The following is a 24,315-nucleotide window of genomic DNA, read 5'->3' on the forward strand; positions in this document are numbered from 1 at the left end:
AAGACAGTAAATACTACAAGCATATGCTACATTTAAAGAAATATTTGCTTTTGCAGCTTTCCGAAACATGTTCATTGCCATTAGATGCAGTTTTTACTTTCTTGGTACATATCAAAAACACAATACTTAGGAACACTTCAGTTATACAAAATAATCCTAAAACCTAGAATTATGTTGAATTAACGAAATTTGATTGTATATATATACTCGTACACCCCTAAACATATCACTCTTATATTACACTGCAAAACAATGGAAAAGGTAGTTAATTATTATTACTCTCTTTTTAATCAATATTCCTTACTATTAGAAAGAGGAAAAGACATTTTAATAACTGTCATTTTTCGTGCAATTAAAGAACTACTTATGAAAGACTTTTTCTTGTGCGAAATGTGCTCTTATAGTTTCAAAGCGACTGACTAACATAACGAGCCCTTGTAAGAAGAAGTGAACGCATGCTGGAATTGTGCTCCAAAGGTTAATTTTTGGGCTATTTTCCGTGGCAATTAAAACTCAATTCCTGTGGCTTTCTTAATTCCACGGAGAAACAACCAATACGTACTCACGCAACGGCAAATATTATATGGCACCATTTTTTCTATGAACCAGTAATATATACAAAAACTTTACATTTCCAAATGAAACTATATACATCAATGGGTTACTTCAAAAAGTGGGGGGAAACTGCCCCCTTAGCCCCTCTAATCGCCGCCTATATATATATATATATATATATATATATATATATATATATATATATAATATAAATTGACAGCAATGTTGTATAAATCATTTCTTATGAAAGAAAAATTCTGCAAGAGGTAGTTAACTCTTTTCAGTTTTCTATATTACGCAAAAAAGGATAGGAAACTACTGGAAGCTTTCGAAATATAGATAAGAAGAATTGATGGAATTAGCTAGATCTAACAGAAAACGGATGAAAAAGTGTCAGGAATAGTAGAGAAAAAAAGAACAATTTTAAATGTAATTGGAAAGAGGTAGAGAAACTGTTTGGGATATTGGCTGAGAAGGAACTGTATCGTGAGGAACGTGCGGGAGAGTATGGTAGCAGGAAAAAGAGGGAGGTGCGAAAGAGACTACAGCTGATGGTCAATATTAAAATAGAAAACTATACGTGAAGACGAATAGGTTAGCTGAAAACCGTGGTGTGTGGCAGCTTCTCAGTTGTGGCAAGTGACCTGTCAATAATGGCAGAATACCTATTATTATTATTATTATTATTATGATGGTGGTGGTGATGATGATGATTTCATTTTTTTTTTTCAAATAAGACTCTTAGCAAATTTGTTCATCTTTCATAGTCAAATATTTTATTGTAGCCCTAAAATATGCCATAAAATTATTTGTCATGAAAAAATCTTCAAACGGTAGCAGTCTTAGATGAGTTTTGTTCGGACGAAATTTTCTGAAAACGCCTTAAAATCATATTTATATATTATTACATGAATAATTGTTTCAATAATAACTGCAGCATAAGGTGATTTATTGTAAGAAATGGGAGTTAGAAATTTTAGTGCGATGGCCCGTGCCTTTTATTCATATTATGCTGCTGTTTTTAATAATATCCCTTCAGGCCCACCCGTCTTTGTTCCATTTCGTATTGAGATTCTTCTGATGTCATGTCGATCGATTTCGTACTTTTCATCTTACGTCTTTCTCAGTTTTTGCTGAAGTTCACCATCGTTGATTTTCTTCCTAAATAGTGCTTGCTTCACATCATATGGCGAAACCTCGTTAGTTTAATTTCTCGCCATCATTCTTATTTTTGTTACTTTTCTATATTTTTGTGCCATATATCATTGTTAGTCTGACTAGTCTTACTGAGTCCTCCATGAACGTAACTAATTTTATTACAAAAACTTGTCACTTGCTTCAAGTTTTTCAATCTTGTTTATATTTGATTGTCTAATTTTCGTTTCTGTGTGTCTTCTTTCGTCTAAGTTTGATCCTAATCCTAAATAGCTGAAGTGATTAACTCTTTTAATGTTCTAGAATCAGGCCAAGTGCAGAGCTTTCTCTTGCATTACCGTCCATATGCGTTGTGAAATTTCAGCTTCTTTTAACCCTCTTCCTTTCATGTTCTAGTCTACTGTTCCAACTTTTCTTCTGTTATTGGGAAAACTTGGAATACAGTACAGTATAATCTGCGTAAAGCCACACAACCGCCACTTTTCTCATTACAATAAAATAAGTCTCAGAGCAGTCCTACTTTAAAACCATTGGTTTCTTAGATAATGCACTAATTTTTGTTATAACGTTCCCATATATTTTGTATTAATTGTATGTATTTCTTCAGAACATCCATTCTCGAAGACTTCTTCATGCGTTTTTCCTTAACTCGTTCATGTACTTTATGGCGGTAAAAGAACAGATAATTCAGTTCCCTCTGCGTTTGTTTGCACTTCTGCATTATTTAGCTCAAACCGAAGATGGGATCTGGAATACAACCAAATCACTCTAACTTGGCTTCAACTCTGAGTCTCCCTTCTCTTTCTTCTCAGTAGTACGAAAAATGGCAGTGCTGAGCATATTTTCTTTATAATTTGATATAAATCTTACTTCTCCACCAGGGCCGTAGCCAGAAATTTCATTCGGGAGGAGGGTCCAACTTTTGACACTTTTAAAATTTAATGTGAAGTTGCTATTTCTGTTTTTTTTGGGGGGGAAAGGGGAGGGGAAAAGCTCAAATACAGCTTTCAAGCCTGTTAATATTTTTTTTTTCTATTCCTTTCTTTTCTTTGTTTTTCTTTGTTTTCTCATTTTGCTAATGGATTGTGCTGATACTTGATTATTGTTTCCTAATATCTGAAATGTAAATATTGAAGGAAAGCATTCTGCTGTCAGCACAAGCTATTAACTAGGAGCCCCCGCTATCTCAGAAGTTGACTTTGAAAACAGTCTCTGGAACACTTGGCACACGTACAAGCCGAGATTTGTTTGCTTCCGACTCTCAATCATAATTAGGCGAACTTTTCACAACTGCTGGCTTGAAAAACTCATCAATAGTGTTACACATGCGCCTATTCATATTTGTATTTTCACGGAACGCTTTATGAAAAGAAAGGACTAGCTATTACACTGAACACTTTGTTATAAAAGAATAAAAACTATTGAAATCACAACTATTACTAACTAACAGACGAAATAGTCTATAAACGTAACACAAAAAAAGGAATATACAGGTAGATAAGCACGAGAGCAAGTGTCTACTATCAATTTATCGGTCGATAACTTTTTACTTCCACACAACACAAATGTAAATCGTTTCCAAATACAGGGGCCGTTTTCCGGAGCCGCGGATCAATGGTGGTAGAAACGCCCTTTTCGAAATCCCAGTCAGACGAGATTTCTTCACCTACTGTTTTTTTTATGGATTTCCGGCGCGTGGTAATTGCAGGGATCAGTGAGAGTAAGTCTATCAAACTGCATTCCTGGTCTAGCTTTCTTTCTGTGTTGAAAGTCAAAATCCCATAGATTACATTTAATATGCCTATATTTCGTATTCTAAATAAGATAGAGGCCACCGCATGAAACTAGCTCTCTTTAATTTCTTAAACGAAATCACGTTATTCTGCACATGTTACTGAAATATTTATTTGTAAAATACGAACAAAATTATAAAGTACCGTATTTTTCGAAATCTCCATCCTAAGAAAGCTCACCACAAATGTAAACTTATGGATACTTTCATGAGGAATGACTTGTACCATACTAATGACTTTTTTTTTTTTTAAATACCAACAAAGTTTCATGAGTCATACTGCAGGAAATTGTTAAAAAAAAAAAAAAACTCATTACCACTGATGGATTTTTTTCGGTACAAATGAGTTATGCCATATTATCAGGTTATTAATGAAGTAGGAACAAAATCTCCTGTGTTTTCTTTTAGACAATTCTTCGAAAACAAACTTACCCCAAGTAATAAACTACCCTTTCTGAATATTTTCATGAGTGACTTATCTCGTACTGTAAGGTTATTAATGAAACATTTATTTATGAAATATTAACCAAATATCTTTGGTAATTTTAAGCAAATCGTCCAGGAAAAGCTCTCCCCAAGAATAAACTAACCTTGTGAAGTTTTCCAGGACAAATATGTCAAGCCATATTTCAGGTAATTAAGAAAATAATTAGTTTTGAAATATTAACAAAATCTCCTGGGTAGTTTTTGATAAAATCGTCCGGAAAAACATTTCTAAGAGTAAGCTACCCCTTCTGGATTTTTCCCATGGAAATTAATTGTATTACAATATAGGGCTGAATAGATAAATAAAATCTTTGTTTTACGTCCCACCGTTATGCCGGTTAGGCTAAAGGAGACGGCGTGATGTGCAATAAATGAAATGGTGGAATGAAGAAAGTGGGAGGAAACGGGAGAATCCCGAGAAAGCCCACGAGCACGGTGTTTGTCCACCACAAAGTCCACACGGCGCGAGCTAGGATCGAACCAGGGACCCCAAGCACCGAAGGTGAACGCTCTACCACTGAGCCACCGCGCCCTCTAATGCTGAATAGAAATGAATTGTATCAAAATATTAACAGAATTGTTACAAACGTTTTCTTGAAAATGACAATTTTTAATTTGTACATTCCTGTATTCTATCGTTCTTTTAGAAGAAAATTGAAAAAAAAGAAGAAAAACTATAATCGTATAAAAATCTTAAGTTTAAAATTTAGTGTCAATACGTTGAACATTATGACCTATAGGCGGGTGAACATATTTAGACCCTACATCAGGACGGATGAACGAACAGACATTTAAAAATGAGCATGTAAGACCCATGAAGGATGTAAATCTGGTGAAATCTCAAATTTGTTTTTTGCACAATTACCACAGTCGTTTGAAAATAAACTTTACAAATATAGTTCTAATAGTTCCTGTCACCACGGCATGGCGCGTCCTCAGGTTGCGGATCGAGGAGAAGGCCTCTAGATATAGAGGTTAGCTGCGAATATACTGAATAAGCAGTCGCGGACAGCCGACTAGGAGTGGTCCTCCAGCTTGGGGGTTTAAGTAGGGCTAACAACCTCATCCTGTAAAAAAAAAAAAGCGCTTGTTCAGAAATATTTACAAAAGCCTCGGACAAGGACTGATAACTTGGCACGACCTCAGCAAAAGAAAATGGACATGAGATTTGGAACATGGAATATTAGGAGTCTTTATAGGGCAGGCGCGTTAAAATCCGTAACGAGTGTTAGAGAAATACAGGATGGACGTAGTAGTAGTTCAGGAAGCTAGGTGGGAAGGAAATGGATCTGTGAATTCCGGAAATTTGACCTTCTTTTACGAGGAAGGAAATAAAAATCACCAGTTAGGAACAAGGTTTTTCGTTCATAAACGTATATTAAAAAGACTCGTGAACTTTGCAACATCCAAAAACCTAATCGTGAAGAGTACAAAATTCCCACATCGCGACGTTCATAAATACACTTGGACATCACCAGACGGGAAAACACATAATCAAATTGATCACGTTTTAGTAGATAGAAGAAGGCAATCTAGCATAATTGATGTCCGGTCGTTTAGAGGGGCTGATTGTGACACTGACCACTACCTGGTAGCAGCGATAATACGAGAGAGGTTATCGTTGAATAAAGGTAATATTCATTGTCCGAAAACTGAGAGATTCAATTTAAAGAAATTAGAAGAGAGCCAGGTAAGAGAGAAATACCAGATTGAAATTTCGAATAGATTCTCGGTTTTAGAATATTCGGAGTGCACTAGTGTTGAGAATATCTGGATTGAAATTAGAGATAGCATTAAAATTTCAGCAAAAGAAAAATTGGGACACGCGGAAATACGTAGGAACAAACCATGGTTCGACCAGGAATGCATAAAATTAGCAGAGAAGAGAAAACAGGCAAAATTACTCTGGCTACAAAATCCGAATGAAATAACTACACAAAATTTCACAGATATCAGGCGGGAAACTTCCAAAACTTTTAGAACAAAAAAACGCGATTTTCTGAAAGCTAAAATTAAGGAACTCGAAGATAATAGTAAAAATAAAAACATCCGGGACATGTATAAGGGAATCAACGAATTTAAGAAAGGCTATCAACCTCGTGCTTATATATTAAAGAAATCTGACGGTACAGTTCTCACTGACACGGATAGCCTCTTAAATAGATGGAAAGATTTCTTTGAAGATTTGCTTAACACGCAACCAAAAACTAGTGTGGGTGGAGAAAAGGAGATACACACCGCAGAACCGTATATTCCAGAACCCAACTGAATAGAAGTAGAAACCGCTATAAAGAAATTAAAGAAACACAAATCTTCGGGTGTAGATGAAATTCCGGCTGAGTTAATTTTAGCTGGAGGCGAAAAATTGTGGAACAAGATACACAAACTCATCCTCCTTATCTGCAACAAGGAAGAATTGACACAAGAGTGGAAAGAATCAATCATTGTTCCAATTCACAAGAAAGGCGACAAAACTGACTGTAATAATTATCGAGGCATTTCTCTTCTGTCAACATCCTATAAAATCCTTTCAAATATTCTATTAGCAAGACTGACCCCATACGCAGATGAAATTATTGGAGATTATCAGTGCGGATTTAGACGAAATCGATCAACTATCGACCAAATATTTACCATTCGTCAAATACTCGAAAAAAATTGGGAATACAATACCCTGGTACATCAACTATTTATTGATTTTAGAAAGGCGTACGACTCGGTTAGGAGAGAAGCATTATACAACGTTCTTACAGAACTTGGAATACCGAGAAAGCTAATTAGATTAATTAAGATATGTTTAAATGAATCCCAAAGTAAAGTCCGGGTAGGAAAATTTTTGTCCACGAGCTTTCACGCCGAAACTGGCCTGAAACAAGAAGATGCGTTGTCGCCATTATTATTTAACTTTGTTCTGGAATACGCTATAAGGAAAATCAAAGATAGCAACCAGGGCCTACAGTTGAAAGGTATTCACCAGGTTATGGCATATGCTGATGATGTAAATTTAATAGGGGATGATAGGAGAACAATAGAAAGAAATGCAGAGATCTTATTAAACTCTTGCAGGGACATGGGTTTAGAAGTAAATGCAGAGAAAACTAAATACATGGAAGTGCGTCGGGACCGGAATACAGCAAATTATGGATGCGTTAAAATATTAAATAATACTTTTGATAAAGTGGATAGTTTCAAATATCTAGGATCAATATTAACAGAGGAAAATCATATTCACGGAGAAATTAAATGTCGACTAAAAGCAGGGAATTCGTGTTACTATTCGGTTCAAAATATCTTGTCGTCGCGAATTCTGTCGAGGAATTTGAAGCTTAAAATATACAAAATGATAATCATGCCTGTTGTTCTGTATGGCTGCGAAACATGGTCACTTACTCTGAGGGAAGAACATAGACTGAAAGTATTTGAGAACAAGATCCTGAGACGAATATTCGGACCTATGGGGAATGGTGGAAACTTCATAACGAGGAACTACATAATTTATATGGTTTACCCAACATTGTTGGGGTCGTCAAGTCTAGGAGGCTTAGGTGGGCGGGTCATGTAGCTAGAATGAAAGAAAGTAGAAACGCTTTCAAAGTCTTGGCTGGAAGACCAATCGGAAAACGAGCATTAGGAAGACCTAGGCGCAGATGGGAGGACAATATTAAGATGGATCTCACAGAGATTGGAATACAAAGTAGAAACTGGATGCAGTTAACTAAGGATAGAAGTCAGTGGAGAGCTTTTGTGAACGCGGTATTGAACCTCCGGATTCTATAGGCCATAGAGTGAGTTAGTTAGTAACGAAAATAATAATATTCCGTTTCTCCTTAAATTTCTGGGGGTTCTAGACCGTCCTTGGCTACGTCCCCTTTCTCCGGAATTTTGAAGTCTTATAATATTTGAATACTATCTTCACCAGAGGCATTTCATACTTCCACTTGGATTCCATTTAGTTCGGAAGTTTTCCAATTCTGTGCATTGCTTAAGGTTTCTGAACCTGTAATTTTGAGATAGATCTTCCTGAGTACATAGCGTGGAGGTGACCGATTATTATTATTATTATTATTATTATTATTATTATTATTATTATTATTATTATTATTATTATGGGTCATTTTCTACATACAGGGAGTCCATAAATCCTGCAGGAAAGTAAAACTCTAACTTGGAAACTACGTAATGTATTAACAAATACTTTTTGGTGTACTTAGAGAAAGGTTCAAAGTTTTGTTTCGGCAATTAAGGTTCATCGCCAAGCCTCCAATTGTGCACCATTCACGTCCAAACAATCTTGCAGCCTTTTTGGGAAACCAAGAATTGCGTGTTGGCGGTGCTCGTGTGGAATGTTGAAAATCACATATAAGTTATTTCGTTCTTGAGATCGTGCAGATTAGCTGGCTTCTGCGAATAGACATTGGTCTTCACGTGTCCCCACAGCCAGTAATCACAAGGCGACAAATCTGGTGATCTTGCAGGTCAAGGTGTGGGTCCTTTTCGGCCAATCCATCTCTCCTTAAATTCTTCGTTAAGAAACTGTCGAACTTGAAGGGCATAGTGCGGCGGTGCCCCATCCTGTTGCATGTAGACCTCATTAAGGATGCCTAACCTAGTAAGTTCTGGCAAAAGGAATGTCTGTAGCATGTTCAGATAATTATCATCACTTTCCGTCTCTTCCTCGAAGAAAAAAGAGCTGATAATGTGGTCCATTGAAACAGCACACCCCAAATTGACTTTGGGACAGCCCGCTTGTGCTCCTCGAATTCACGTGGATTTTCCACCCCCCAAATTCGGGAGTTGTGCCTGTTTATTTTTCCCGACACATGAAATGTGGCTTCATCTGAAAACAGAAATCGAGACAGAAGGTCACCATCTTCTTGTAAGCAAGTAACCATTGACTCACAGAATTCCATTCTCATGTCAGTCTTCCTCTATCAGCTCGTGCACAAATTTTAACTTATATAGCCGAACCTTCAAATTCTTGCGTACGATCTTGTGTAACGTTGACTTCGGTATTCCCAGTTCCAATGACCTACGTTTAAGCGGCCTCATTGGAACTCCTGGCTACGCTGTTCTGCAACGTGTGAATCACATCGTCACTCGTTCCTGGCCTTCCACTGCGTTGTAAATCTGACACACTTCCCGTTTCTTCGAACTTATCTTACCACCTCGTGATACTTGTTTCTGTTGGGAGTGTTTTCCCATACGTTGTTTGGAATTTTCTCCGCACTGAAACGCAAGATTTTAATTCCGCAAACCACAAAACACATTGTGCATTTTCTTTAATAGACGCCATCTTAAGTCACGTGATTACCAGCGCAAACGTCATCGAGCATTGTGGATAGAACAAACCTTTAAACTTCCCTTCTTCCAACCCCAAAAATTTATACACTTAAACGTAACGGTTTCGAAGTTTTGGAGTTTTAGTTTCCTGCAGGACTTTATGGACTCCCTGTATTGTTCGTTGTCTTCAAATTTTATACATATTTATGCCTACACTCTGCATGCTAAAACCTACCGTACCTTTAGGCACACCTGTATTCCTGTATTGGTGTGGTAACCTTCGATTGGGCTATTGTACATCTTTTAACTTTCCTTTGCAACTGCTTGGACTTTCTCACTTCAACACCGGCTTTCCTTATTTTCTCATATCTCTCGTAGTATACCTATATTCCTTCCACAGACTCTGAGAATCCTTGCATTGTTTCATCATCACTCTTGTGCACTTATTTCTGTAAGATGTTCTTAATAACCATGTCTCATAAATCCTCGATGCTAAAAGCTTACGTTCAGTATCAAAGAAACAAAGCAGTTAGTTTGAACTCTTAGAGGAAATTGAACAGAAATTTCAGATGAGATTACGAGGAGATTTCTTTATCATAGCTTTTCAGGAAGATGTTTATAAACTTTGTAAGCAGAAAATTATATCCAAACTACTTTAATTACACACAATTGTGTGAAAACATTACTCATATTTCTAATTATTGTATTTTAACAAATTCCTCCCTGATCTGATTTTAAAGAAGGTGCTTCAATAAACTGTTTGCAATTAAAGTAGAATAATATTTTCATGTAATACACTACTTAAAGAAGGTTCAGTAAATTTACGTAAATTTCACTACTACTACTACTACTATTACAATAATAATAATAATAATAATAATAATAATAATTTGATAATTAAGAACGATAATTCTGTTTGCCATATATGCCTGATTGTGAGACACATTCCAACACTTTGGCATTTTTAAGCTTGTGGATCTCTCAACTGGTGACATTGTTTTTTCTTCTATTGCAAATTGTTTGAATGTATTAAAAATGAACAGCAGGGCCTTATCTGTTCAGCTGCTTTATATTTACGTAATCGTCTTATCATTTGAATGTTACGTCACAACTGAAGGAAAAAAGTAAGATATTTTGTAGTTAATAGTAGTACAAAGCACCTATCAATAAACCATTGATATAGAAATTGATATGTTGAGGAATCTCAGAATAAATTTAATTTGAAACAAATTTTAACTAGACAGCTTATCTATTTATAATACAGAAAACTTCTTTAAACATATCTCAGTAATGTTTTTTTTTTTTTTAAATTATTTATAAAATATGGGATACTTTCACTAAAAAAAAACAGCTTCCTTGGAACACAAATTTTATAATAAAAATGAAAATCTAGGATACATAACACACTAGGCTTATTTTTTCTACACACACACACTAGGATACATAACACACTACGATACACAATAACAGCCAGGAAGGTGCCCCTCTCCCACAGAAAAAGGAAGATGTCTTTTTCATAAAAAAGACAAGAAAACTAAGCGATGAAACAACCAGGAAAACACCTTTCTTACTTTGCCTGGGCATGGAACCGAGCATGGCATGATTCGTTGTTTGTTTTACTGTTTAAATAATTCGTTGTTTTATATAATTACGTAAACTCGCGAATACAACGTGTATCATTACAAAAGATATACATATAATAGACGAATAGCAATATTATAATATCTACAGTAGATATTAAAAATAAGAGTAAAGATAGTGACGAGAAATAATCCTCCTCCCCGAATGTTCAAGTTTTTGGTGATCTTCGCATCCTCATCGTTGCAAAATTCTTGATCACTTGGTTTAGACATAGCTTGGACGTTGGTTCCAATTCTAATATAGATAGTATAGCTAGTCCACTCATTCTGTTCTAACTTCTTGTTGATCTGAAATATTTTTTGATCTTCAGTTTTTTTTTTTTTTTTTTTTTTTAAAGCTCCTTTCACAACTCGCGACGCCCACAGGTATGGTAAAAAATATGCGACAGTCAATCGTGGTATTTCGCACAGTTTGAGGAAGGCTGTTAGAAATTATAAACTTTAGGACGTCATAAGAACAGGTCAAAGAATATTTCTCGCATAACTCAGACCTCTTCAACACAGGACCTCTTCTAGAGTATCCGTAGATATTTCGTTATTGTAGTATTTGCATAAGTGAATCCTCGCTTCACCTATTTCTTTACCTCGTAATTGAGCAAGATCTTGGTCTAAAGAAAGGAAAATTATCTTGATACTTTTCCCATTCCTTTAAATATCAAGTACCCTCTATACAGGAATCAAACATTATGGCACCTTCTAAGCCTTATTTTAGTATTTGATGCTTTTATATTCAGTTTTCATATAAACACATTTTCATATAAATATATTTGCTTGCTCTTAAAAAAACCACCTATTAAAAAAAGAGTATCAGAGTACTATATTATATTTAAAGAAGTTTTTCTTTTCTTCAATTTAGAATCCAAACAAATGAATCATATTTCTTATATTAAAAAAAAAAAAAAAAAAGTTGTTCTTCCATGGAAATATTTTTAAGGGTTAGTGGAAGTTCGGCGTACATTTCATGTCCTAAAATACATATTTCCAAAATCTGACGTTCTAAGTGCTATTATGTTTTCTTTAATCCTTCTAACAAAATGACACACACATATTCTATTTTATTATATTTAGAGATTTTAACTGTTAACATAAATTAACATTTATTTCCTAGTCCATACTTTCCAGTTTTCCTTTTAATTATATTTTTATTTTTCTTCAAAAGTTTATTCATTTAAATTTTAAATATTTCATTTTGGTGCCACTTTTGTTCAAAGTTGCCGAAGCGTTGAGCGAGGTTCTGCGTTGTTAATGCCACTGCTACCATAGTGCAGCACTGGGAACATCACGATCTTTGACCATGTTTGTTTATCTGACGAATGTACCTTGTTCAGAGAATAATGTTATAACACGAGTATTTAAATCGTAAAATATGATAATACAATGTAAATGTACGAGGCTAAATCAATAAGTATTTGCAATCAATTTTTATTATTTATTACCACAAGAGTACGATGTTTTTGTAAAGTGGGGGAATGCCGATCACTTAACGGAAAAAGCGTGAGGAGGGAAAACTACTAGTTGTACTATAGTAATAAATGTAAAAATATATTTACCGAATCTTTTACTACAAATTACTGCTTCCATATTGTAGCTCACAAGCAAGAGAAAGATACAATATCGTTAGTTTTCGGAGGTTGCGGTTCATCGGACTTACCCCGATTTTGGGGAATTCGGATCGCCATTTAGTAAGTATACAGAATAATAATAATAATAATAATAATAATAATAATAATAATAATAATAATAATAATAATTTGAATTTATTGATAATAATTTGAATTTATTGATAATAAAGACCAAAGCCAAAATGGTCATAATATACAATAATATATAATGAAGGATTACAAAAAAAAAAAAAAAAAAAAAAATACAAATAAAACAAAATAAAAAAAAATACATCAAATCATCTCGACCAAATACAAAATAAAAGATTAGCACATGAGTTTGATACAAGCTAAATTGTAAAGTTACGACATAAGCTCGATTAAATAGCTATTGAATCGACCATGATGTATTATTAGGAAATAAAATATAACGAACATAATGAAAATGAACAAATTACAAAGAAAATATATAATAGTACACATAAATAGATATAAACAATGTACACTCATGTCCAAAATTATTGTCGCATGTGTATAAATATGTTGTTGTAGGAATATAATTTGATAACGAATTCGCCCGGTATTTCTTATAATGTCAGCGTGTGTATAATAAGCAAAGACATGTAAGGTGGAAAATTTCATGTCAAAAGAGCAGTAAATAAGAACATTAAAACGAAAATAAAACTTTGTTGTCCATTTAGCAACATTTTGTTTTACTCATTCTAATTTTCATATTTATAATTCTTTTCCTATGAAATTTAGCATAAATATCAATTTCCCGATTATACACATAGTATCAGTATTAAAAATACCCTGCAAAATCATTATCAAATTATATCCTTACCAGAAGACAGTTACAGATATGCGACATTCATTTTGGACATGAGTGTACATAAGACAAAGACAATAAGAATTCAATAGACAATAACCATGGTGAATTTTATATATATTTACTAAATTAAACCTTCCAAATATTGTTTTTTAAGTAAAGAAACATTCGGATCAAACAGATCAATTTTGAGAGATTTTTAAATTTATATTGTCAACACTAATAAATAGTGGAGAACCAACCAATTAATTGTTACATAGTATAGATCGGTAAACCCTAGAATTATACGAGGGAACTTTAATGTATAAATATTCAATTAAATTCACTCTAGCATCTATTATATCATGAATAAATTTTATTTGCCTTAAATTTCTCCTAACTTCAAGAACTAGTTAACCAAGCTTAGCAAGAATCTCCCTATTAGTAATCTCGTGTAATTTAAATTTATATTTTAACCAAGCCAAGGAAGAAATCTGGACTGACTCAAGAACTTGAGTGATACTAGTAAGATTACGATTAAAAATTAACTAGCAAATTCCAAATGGGATCGAACGTAAGCACAATATAAGATTTTACATGTTAAAATGTCTTTAAAATCTTTGGCAACCCATTTGATAAGTCCCAGATTTCTTCTAGCTTTAGATACCATGGTAGAAACATGATGATTAAATAGTAATTTGTAATCCATCATAACACCTAGGTCTTTGTTGATTGAAACAGCTTGAATTGTATGCTGATTTATTGAGTATGAAAAATAGGATATATTCCTTTTCCTAGAGAACGATATCATTTTTATTTTGTTCATGTTCGAGTGAAGTAAATTTTGTATGGACCATTGATAAACTGAGTTAATATCGGCTTGTAATTATAATTTAAGGTGATCCTGATTACTTACTATTTCAGAAAATATCTTTAGATCATCCGCGTACAGTAAAAAGGGGCACTTCAAGTATTTACCAATGTCATTGACATATATTATAAACAATAGTGGACCCAAATTGGATCCTTGAGGAACACCCGAAGAAATCTTGTACACAGATGACTTGCAGCCCATATTTCTAACTACAAATTTACGATCAAGCAAGTAGGAAGTGAACCAAAGTATCAAAGATTTAGGTATTTCAAAAGAATGAAGTTTCTTAAGAAGAATATAATGAGATATTTTGTCAAAAGCTTTAGCAAAGTCAAAGTAGATTGTATCGACTTGACCACGATCACGAACAACAGGAGAAACCAATGTCAAAAATTTGTTCAAATTTAGTTAAGTTGATTTACCTTTCATAAAACCATACTGTTCAGAAATAATACAATGTTCGACGGAACTATAAAGATAATTATAAATAAGTTGATCAAAAATTTTAGGTATTACATCAAGAATAGAGATAGGCCTATAATCAGTTACGAACCTTCCATCAGTTTTCGGAATTGGAGTTACAACAACAGTCTTCCATACATTTGGAAAGAAATGAGATGCTAAACTCCAATTAAACAATGATGTCAAAATTGGTGTAATTATTTCAGATATACCTTTAATTATAAAAATGGGAATTTGATCAAGACCTACAGAAGCTTTAACATTTAAAGTTTTAATAACATCAAGTACCTGTTTAATAGAAAAGGATATTTGATCACTATAAAATTGACTGGCTATAAAAGTATCATCATCATCATTCACATTAATTTCATCTTTATGATAAACAGCTACAAATTGCTTGGTCATAGCTTCAGATAACAGTCGAGGATCAGAGAGGACTTCGTCGTCAACTAATATTGCCTTATGTCCATCTTTAGCATTTATTTTATTATTAGTATACTTCCAAAATCTTTTAGGATTATTTTTTAAACTATTCTCAATTTTACTATAATATTTAGTTTTATCACTAGTAAGTTGCTTCTTAAAATCAGAACAATATTTGGAGAATACATTATAATCTTGAAGAGATTGGGTTCTTTTATACTTCCTATGAGCATTATTCTTTTTATTAAACAATTAAATTAAATTAAGAGAATACCATATCGGATATTTGGAAATTGATTTGGTTATTAAAGGAACATCATTCCTAATTGCATTCAATATAACATCATTAATATTTTGAGCAACAATATCAATGTCTTGATTCAGCAAAATATTGACCCAAGGAAGCCCTTGGACTTCTGTATATAAAGAAAGATAATCACCCTTTTGATATAACAACAAACTATCACTTGGTATCTCCTGTATGAGATGATAATTTAACAATAATGTCAATAGGATCGTGATACTGATCAGGCGGAACTAGAGATGCTACAGAATTACTAGATTGAACATGGGGATTGTACAAAATTAAATCAAGACCAGACTCCCAGAATCAACGTTCAAATTCATATCATCTAAGGAAATAAATAAAATTTTAGCTTTAATTTTAGAATAATAGTTTATATCATTTAAAAGATTTCTATTCGTCCAGTCAACTTCAGATATCAGTCAACTTCAGTCAATCACCAATAATCACTACTTCATAGTTCAAAAAGTTCAGTTTTGAGACAATGTACAGGTAATTAAGATAGTTCATAAAACTTGTAACAGAATAAGTTGGATGAAAATAACAACATGCAACTAATATTTTTTCCCCATTGAATGTATCGATCTCAATCCAAACACACTTGATTTCAGATTCCATGTCAAATCTCCTTTGACAATTTATATTAGTTTTAACTGCTAGTAAAACACCACTACCTCTGCTACGTTGATCAGTAATATAATTCCTATCGGAACGAAAACATTTGTAAGTTTCAGGAAAATAGTCATCAGTATGTTGTTTATGATTAAACCATGACTTAGTTACAGCAATAATATCAAAAGAACAGTCGGCAACAGAAAAAAAAATATTACTTTTAGTTCTAAGTCCACGAACATTTTGATACAAAGTATGGATTTCCATATTGAACTAATTATTGTTGTTAACATTATTTACTTGATTTTCAGAATTAGTTGTTAAGAGTTTGTCACAAAACGGACCAATTAATATGCCACTGGGCCAAATCGTAGGATCATTAACACTTTCCGGATCCGGGGTTTCTGGTTTATTTTTTAGACTTTCAGTCAAGCAGCTACTGCATCGTCACTATTTATCCTAGGATCATGGTTCATACCTCATTCTCTTCAGAATAGAGCTGGCTTTCAAATGGTACCACTTGCATGCTCATACCATATACCAGGAGCGGGAAAAATGATGTCAAAGGGAACATTTCGGAGGGAAATTTTTTCCTCGCACTTTGGGTCCCTCTGGAGCGGCCCGGTGTGAACGTAGCCATCTAAAAAAAAATCTGATAAATAGTACTTGGTATACTGAATGCGTGTGCCAAATTTCAAGTTTCTATCCTGAATACCAAGGGCGGGAGAAATTTTATCAGGAATTCCCACCATGCCCCAAATTACCGTAAAACACCATGATCTCAGGTAAAAATTTCCTGAGACATCCCTAATTACCCTAGGGTCATGTTTCGCCCATCATTCTCTTCAGAATAGAACTGCCTTTAAGGCGGTATGACTCACGTGTCTCCATCATGTATCTAAGGCGGGAAAACGAGGAAAACCGGGATTTTTGGGGTAAAAATATCCTTTTTTTAACTTTTAGCCCCCCTGGACCCCCCTGTTTTATCGCAGAGATCTGAAAAAATCTGGTAAATACTACTCGGTGGGCTGAATGTTTATGCACAATTCCAAATTTCCAGGTGCAAAAGTAAGCCCGCCAAAAAAAATACCGACAATGTCCCATATTCCCGTATACAGAGGGAAATTTTTAAACATTCCCTGAGACATACCTAATTACCCTAGGGTCATGTTTCGCCTATCATTCTCTTCAAAATAGAACTGCCTTTCCGGCGATACCATTCACTTGTCCCCATCATGTATCTAAGGCGGGAAAATCCCGTGAAAGGGATTTTTGGTAAAAATTTCCATTTTTCAATGTTTAGCCCCTCTATACCCCCCTGTTTTAACGCAGAAATCTAAAAAAAAATCTGGTAAATACTACTCGGTGGACTGAATGTTTTTGTGCAACTTCAATCTTCTAGGTGCAAAAATAAGCCCGCAAAAAATAATACCGAAAATGTCCAAAATTCCCCTATACAGAAGTATATTTTGATAAAAATTCCCTGACACTTCCCTAATTACCCTAGGGCCATTTGTCGCACATCATTCTCTTCAGAATAGCACTGCCTTTCAGACGGTATGACTCACGTGTCCCCATCATGTATCTAAGGCGGGAAAATGAGGAAAAACGGGATTTTTGGGTAAAATTATCCCTTTTTTCAACTTTTAGCCCCTCTGGTTCCCCCCATGTTTTAACGTAGAAATCTGAAAAAAAAATCTGGTAAATACTAGTCGGTGGTCTGAATGTTTGTACAAAATTTCAATCTTCTACGTGCAAAAGTAAGCCCGCCAAAAATACTTTACATAACCCCCCAAAAAAATATTACACGAAAAAATAATTTTAGAATTATGACGTCATGACCTCCTATGTCTCGGCGCAGGAAGGTGTGAAACCATACGTAATGTCTTCTACATTGCCTCTGGACTTGGAAAAAAAAAAAAAAAAAACGGACGAAAAAGTTCAAATAGGAGTGTTATAACGCAATGTACCTCGAAACACCCCGTATGGTACAGATTGTACCATGGGATCCCCAAAGGGTTAATATTTTCTAATTCCAAAGTCAGCTTCAAACACTTCAACATGAAAAGAAGCATAGGTACATTTCTATCACTCACAATATTTTCAACATTACTTTCTTTTACTGATGGATCAAATCTAGTAACAAATAATGCCCTTTTTCTACTTTTAGCAACCAAATCAATTTTATTAGAACCACTGCCAGAAGTCAACTTACGTTGATTTTTATTTAAACCAGTGCTGAAATTCCCTCTATTATGTCTCTCTTGACCTTTTGTTCTCTAATTTCCTTTTGTTACGTGAAATAACTTGAACCCATTGATCTTTGTTCACATCAAACTCTACTTCTTCCTGGTTACAGTCTAAAAATTGTATATTCTCATTTCTAGTTAATTCTGGGAAATGATCAGGTTCACTTATATCAACAACCTTAGAATTATTATGAGAAGGTTCTACTGATATATTCCTCAAACTATTACAGGATTTTTTCAAGAGTAATTCTTTTAGTTTTTCATTTTGAGACCTTAATTGCATTATTTCCTCTTTCAAGCCTTCGAATTCCCTTAGAAGTACTCTCTTCAGATCATTCAGTTTTTCATTTTTTTTTTTTTTTCAAAATCTCCACGATTACTATCATTCTGAGATACCTCAGAAACCCTGTCACCCTTTATACAGTTATTACATAAAAACTCAGATAGCTGAGTGGACCTACTGTCCATTTTTCAAATATGATTCAACACATGCAACACACTCACAGACACTTTATTAAACAAGTATTACATTTGATGGACTTTTGTCTACCATAAATGGGCTGACTACAAAAAGGACAATTCTCGCCAGTAGGAGCCATAATATATTGTCTATTGAATAAATTATATATTCACATGCATATATACAAGACAATTCTACACATTACTTGCCCTAATGTGTGAACTAAAAGAAGTTAAACACAGTGAACAAAATTTCACAAAATTACACAATATTCACAAAAATTCTCTTCTTGACCTGCATTAGGACCTAAAAGAAAGAAAAGACACGACCCAGCCTACCAAGTGAGGTATATATACAGAGGAAAGATAGTCGTTCCCTTTTAGCCACTGGGAGCCCTTCTGCGACACACTTCCCACCATAAAGGTTGGAAGGTCGACTTGCTGCCCTCAGTGTTCTCAGCCCGACCACGAGGAGGCAGGGACAGTCACTCATAAATGGAAATTGGCCAGAAAAGAAAGAAAGACCTTGAAGAAATGAGCGACCACGGGGCCAAAGGCCGAGAAGCGTTAATAATAATAATAATAATAATAATAATAATAATAATAAAACGCATGAGTTTTGCTCAGTCGTCGTACACCTACCAATATATCTGTTTCAATTACGGATGAAAAAGTGCCCAAACCATAATATAGAACAGCATACTATATAAATTTATTGACCTTAAAATAAACGTTCATGTAATGGTAGCAGGCAAATAGAAGGGCTGAGCCCTTTTGGACCTGAGGTTCTTAAAATTGCTATAGAAACTCCGAATAAAAACTATTTCATGACTGTTTAATCAATGTCTTATTGCATAGAGAGATCCAGTTTTATGTCTATTTATATATTCCAGAGTCCCTAATTAGGCATTTCCCCGTTTCCGGTTTGAATCTGGTTGTCTGTAAACTTGATTTTTCTATTATTTAAATTTTTCTCCCCACAAAATTCCCTCCAAGTTGTTAAGAAGAATAGGACTTATTATGTAGTAGGAACTACGTACTACTATCACTCCGTACCCTAATTAAAAAGATTCTACGTATCGTAGTTACATTATTACACATCGGAGTAATTCCGATCCCTTAAGTACAAGTTAGATTATCTCTGATCGAAGTTACCTCGAATCACCATTTTATATTAAACAAAGCCTTGCAGGCTAAACATTCAAATAAACAGAGTGAAACATACAGCGTTAATTTGCTAAAAGAACGTGCTATGGAATATTGTAAGGCTTATGAGACTCTTAGAAAAATAACAAATACTTACTATGCAAAATAAGCAGATCAAAATTTACAAGGAAAAGCAAGAGAATAAAAATGTCGAAATTACTTGCACAGAACAACTGAACAAAGGTGGTCCTTCCTCTTCATGAGTACTTTGTGACTCCTGCTAGAGGAGTAAGCATAGTCTGGGCACCAGGTCATGTCACTTTTGAGTAATTCAATGATCGGAATTACCCTACCGATCGGAATTCCCTCACTTTACTCTCTATATATTCGTACATGTATATATATTAATCTGTTCCTGAAATATTTAGAAGGGAAAGATAATGTATATTCCAAACTTTTTTTTTTTTTTTTTGTGCACAATTAAACAAACTACACTTCGCTTGGGAGAAGGAAAATATTCCTTTAAAAAATACATGGCAACTCTGATTGTATGATCTAAGATGTTTTTGTGCTGGACGTCAACATTGTCATACCTATTATTTAATAAGAATATTTGAAGGAATTAAATAATACTTTAAGAAATAACGTTGTAGCACTATCGTGTGGGACTAAGCATTCAGATAAGCAGATATTTTATCACTCATAACATATCCGAGACTCATCATACGAAAATGCTTTGTTTAAGATAGCAAGTAAAGTAAGGCAGAATAGACCATGTAATGCACAGGACCATGACCGTAATCATTTTATAATACATGTATAACAATTTTACGTCTTAATATAAATATAATATCTATTTTTCAGTTGGTGGTATTTACACTGTTATTCGATCGAAAGCGTACATATCAGTTGAAGAAATGGGTGAGCAGTATTGTTTACTTGGTCCATATAATGAAAGTTATGCTCGAACGGAAGTTGAAGAAGGAGATTTTTCACCTACAAGTCCGCTACAAGTGGCTGTCGACAGGCTGAGAGAGCAAGGAGTGAAGGTGATGTATGTGGATATGCAGTTCTTGTGGTTGCTTGGCTGGTTTATCTTTATAGATTATAGACATTAACAAATACGTGCAATATGAAATATATTACTGATAATTCAACACAAAAGTGTATTTACAGTAATTAATGATTAGTTACGAAAATGATTCACTATAATTTCTGGATTTAAGAAATACTATTATTTCGAAATTATTTTCGGAGGGCCACATTCCATAAAGTTTGCGTCAACAAAACACAAAATCTGCAACCTAATTTGCGATAATATGTGTAGCAGTTATAATTAAATTTTCCATCTTTTGCGTTGTGTTATGATCCACAATTTTATGAAGGCTTTACGGAATAAGGCCGCGTGCCTGAAAAATGATAATCTTATTGTTATAATTGTAGAAGATTTAATCTTGTAGACTAAATTAAAAACTTCTTTAAATTTTTGCTTATTCCAAAACACAAAAAGAGTATCTGAAACCCCAAAAGTATGATACACTTACTGTACTCAGTATATATACATAGGTCTAAGTAGCGTAGTATTAAGTTTTGTAATGGATAGACACATTAAAACCTTCTATGAACTTAAATTTTTAGTTTGACTTCAATGTAGTTATAATACTTATTTAATTGTTTCACAGTTATTTAAATATATTAGGAACTTCGTATAAATGAATACTTCAGAAAGTATGGGATATGTTTTGATAATTCTTACATTTTCTTATATATCAACTAAATTCTGCGATCTTTTTATTTTCTTTAAACCTAATATTTTTTGCTATGGTTTTGAATGTAGATTTTTCAGTTCAGAATGCTTTCGCGTGAAATAGTGGCGAGCCATCTTCTGTTAAATAAGCCTGACTACGGATTCGATATCTGGCTGGAAATTTAAATAAGGAAATAGCAGTCTCGGGGCATTAAAATGAGATATAATTGCATTATTATTATTATTATTATTATTATTATTATTATTATTATTATTATTATTATTAGAAGTAGTAGTAGCATTACTGGTATTATTTTGAGTTTATCGTCCCACGAATATGCTCTAAGGCTAAAAGAAATGGTGTGGTAATGATAATGTACGACATAGTGCAGTAAAGAAAATGAAATAACTGTAGAACCTCGAGAAAACACAAATTATGGTTGTCCACCACAAACCCCACGTCGTGAAAACTGGAATCGAACCAGAGACTAGACACACCATAGCTGAGCGCTCAATTCCTGAGCTTCAACGACTTCGTAATATAATAATAATAATAAATTATTCTCGCGTTAGCATTCATCCTATAATCTTATTGACAATGCTACAAGTCTGACTCACTCTCTTTTTATTTTTTCATTCATTTATGTTAATAGATGCCTTTAATTAGGAAACAATTTGATTGTTTCTCAACTGTAGAGTTCCAAGGGCTTCATCAGCACAATTTTATGATCATGCTTTTCCTTTCCTTCTTTTCCTTTTCTTTTTTTCTGTTTTTTGTATAGCCTATATTCCAGGAAAATATAGTACAATAAAATTTTTGTTACCATAATTTAACATGGTTAAAGATCGAAATAATAATAAATCTAACAGTACAACAAAAATAGATAATGACATTACATTAATTTCAAAATCAAGTTAATGTCATTATTCGTAATAGGGGTTGACTGAAATACAGTATAAATAATTACTTTTAAATTATACTTCGAGTACGGCAATAAAACACGATTATACTTTCCTATCATACGTTGTTTAATTTTTTTCCTATCTGCTTTTGTGTGTGCGAATTTTAGCATTAATATCTGTATTTCAACAGTAACATACTGTGACAATTTAATTGCAATTTAAACTGTATTGTTTCAATTTCATACTCAACAACATATATAATAACATACTAAGTAATAATTATCATATTATAGCACTGAGCGAGACGTGGCTTACAAATACCCACACTGATTCCAAAATTGTAGACGAAAGATATTTAATATTTAGATCTGACCGTAATTTAATTCTGTCTGGCAAAAAATCTGGCGGCGGTGTACTTCTAGCTGCAGACAAGAACTTCCGTACATGCGAAATTCCTTCCCCAGAATTAGGTGTGGACTCTGTCATAACTAAGATCGCTATTAATAATTACATGCCATTAGCCCTGTGCTTAGTATATTTTTCCCCTGCCACTAAAGCCTCAGTGTATTTATCATTCATCGATTTTCTATGTGCTATTGTAAACCCAAACGACAACCTTCTCTTAATAGGTGACTGGAACTTACCGGAAATACAAGGCTCGAGTTTTGAATTCGACACTGCTACTAGTACCTACAATGACCTCTGTAATATTATGTGCTACCTCAACTTGAATAGTATTAATAACATCATCAACTTCTACGGCAAGACACTAGACTTCGTGCTTATCAATATCTCTAATGCCACTGTTTCTCACGAACAACCCCCCTTAGTTCCAGAAGACCCTCATCATCCTTCCCTCTTAATAGAATTTAGGCAGGCACAACAGACCAAATCTTCAACTTCTGAAATAAAACCGCGTTATAATTTTTCCAAAGCAAAATTTTTTTGACTTGTATAATGAACTTTCGCGTGCTGACTGGAAACGGGTAAATGATTGTGCTAATGTTGACCCAGCGGTAGAAGAGTTCTATAACATTTTATACTCAATCTTTGATAAATGTGTTCCATCAAAAAGATATTCTCGTAACTATCCCATATGGTTCACTAGAAATATAATTAAACTTGTGAAAAGTAAGAAATACCACCATAAAAAATGGAAACGTGGAGGAGTTTTTTCAGAATATCATCATGAAAAATTTTGTAGTATTAGAGCTTGCCTTAATAAAGAAATCAACGAAGCTTATACAAACTAGGTACACGACTGTGAACAAAATATACTAGAAAATCCAAAAGCTTTCTGGTCGTGTGTAAAAAACACTCTTCGATTTGAAAACAATATTTTGAAAGATAACTTAGAAATTGCAAATGCTTTTAAACATCACTTTCAAAAAATCGTCAGCAACTCATAACCTACCCATGACATACAAAACACTTCAAATCTTGAAACTTCTGAAATAATTGGCAACCTAAATTTTCACCCCATACATCTAACCGAAGTAGAAAATGCAATTAAAAATCTCAAGCCTAGAAGCTTCCCTGGCCCGGACGATGTACCTCCATATGTAATAAAAGGATGCGCTGAAATCCTAAAATATCCACTATTAGCTATATTTAATAAATCGCTATCGTCATCCTTGTTCCCATCTAAGTGGAAAATTTCGAATATTTTACCAATACCAAAAAGCAACTGCGACAACCATGACGTTCAAAATTATCGGCCCATTGCCTTAATATCTGCCCCAGCTATTTGAATCTATCGTTTATCAAAGAATTTTTAACCATATTCATTCTTTAATATCCTCATATCAGCATGGTTTTC

General features: G+C 33.9%; 1 protein-coding gene across 2 annotated transcripts in view; it reads left to right on the top strand.

Annotated features, from left to right (window-relative positions):
* Glys (glycogen [starch] synthase) overlaps positions 1-24,315 on the top strand; it is a 149,550-nt gene that overhangs the window by 48,383 nt on the left and 76,852 nt on the right. Inside the window, exon 3 of one of the 2 annotated variants that reach the window (XM_081728529.1) lies at positions 20,711-20,895. In XM_081728529.1, the coding sequence (XP_081584655.1) occupies positions 20,711-20,895 (185 nt within the window). Of the gene's footprint in view, positions 1-20,710; positions 20,901-24,315 lie in introns of those variants that run through there. The other variant, XM_081728530.1, reaches the window with a different exon arrangement.

This window comes from Thermobia domestica, chromosome 10 (genome assembly GCF_964235325.1).
Source record: "Thermobia domestica chromosome 10, izTheDome1.hap1.1, whole genome shotgun sequence".
NCBI lineage: Eukaryota > Metazoa > Arthropoda > Insecta > Zygentoma > Lepismatidae > Thermobia > Thermobia domestica.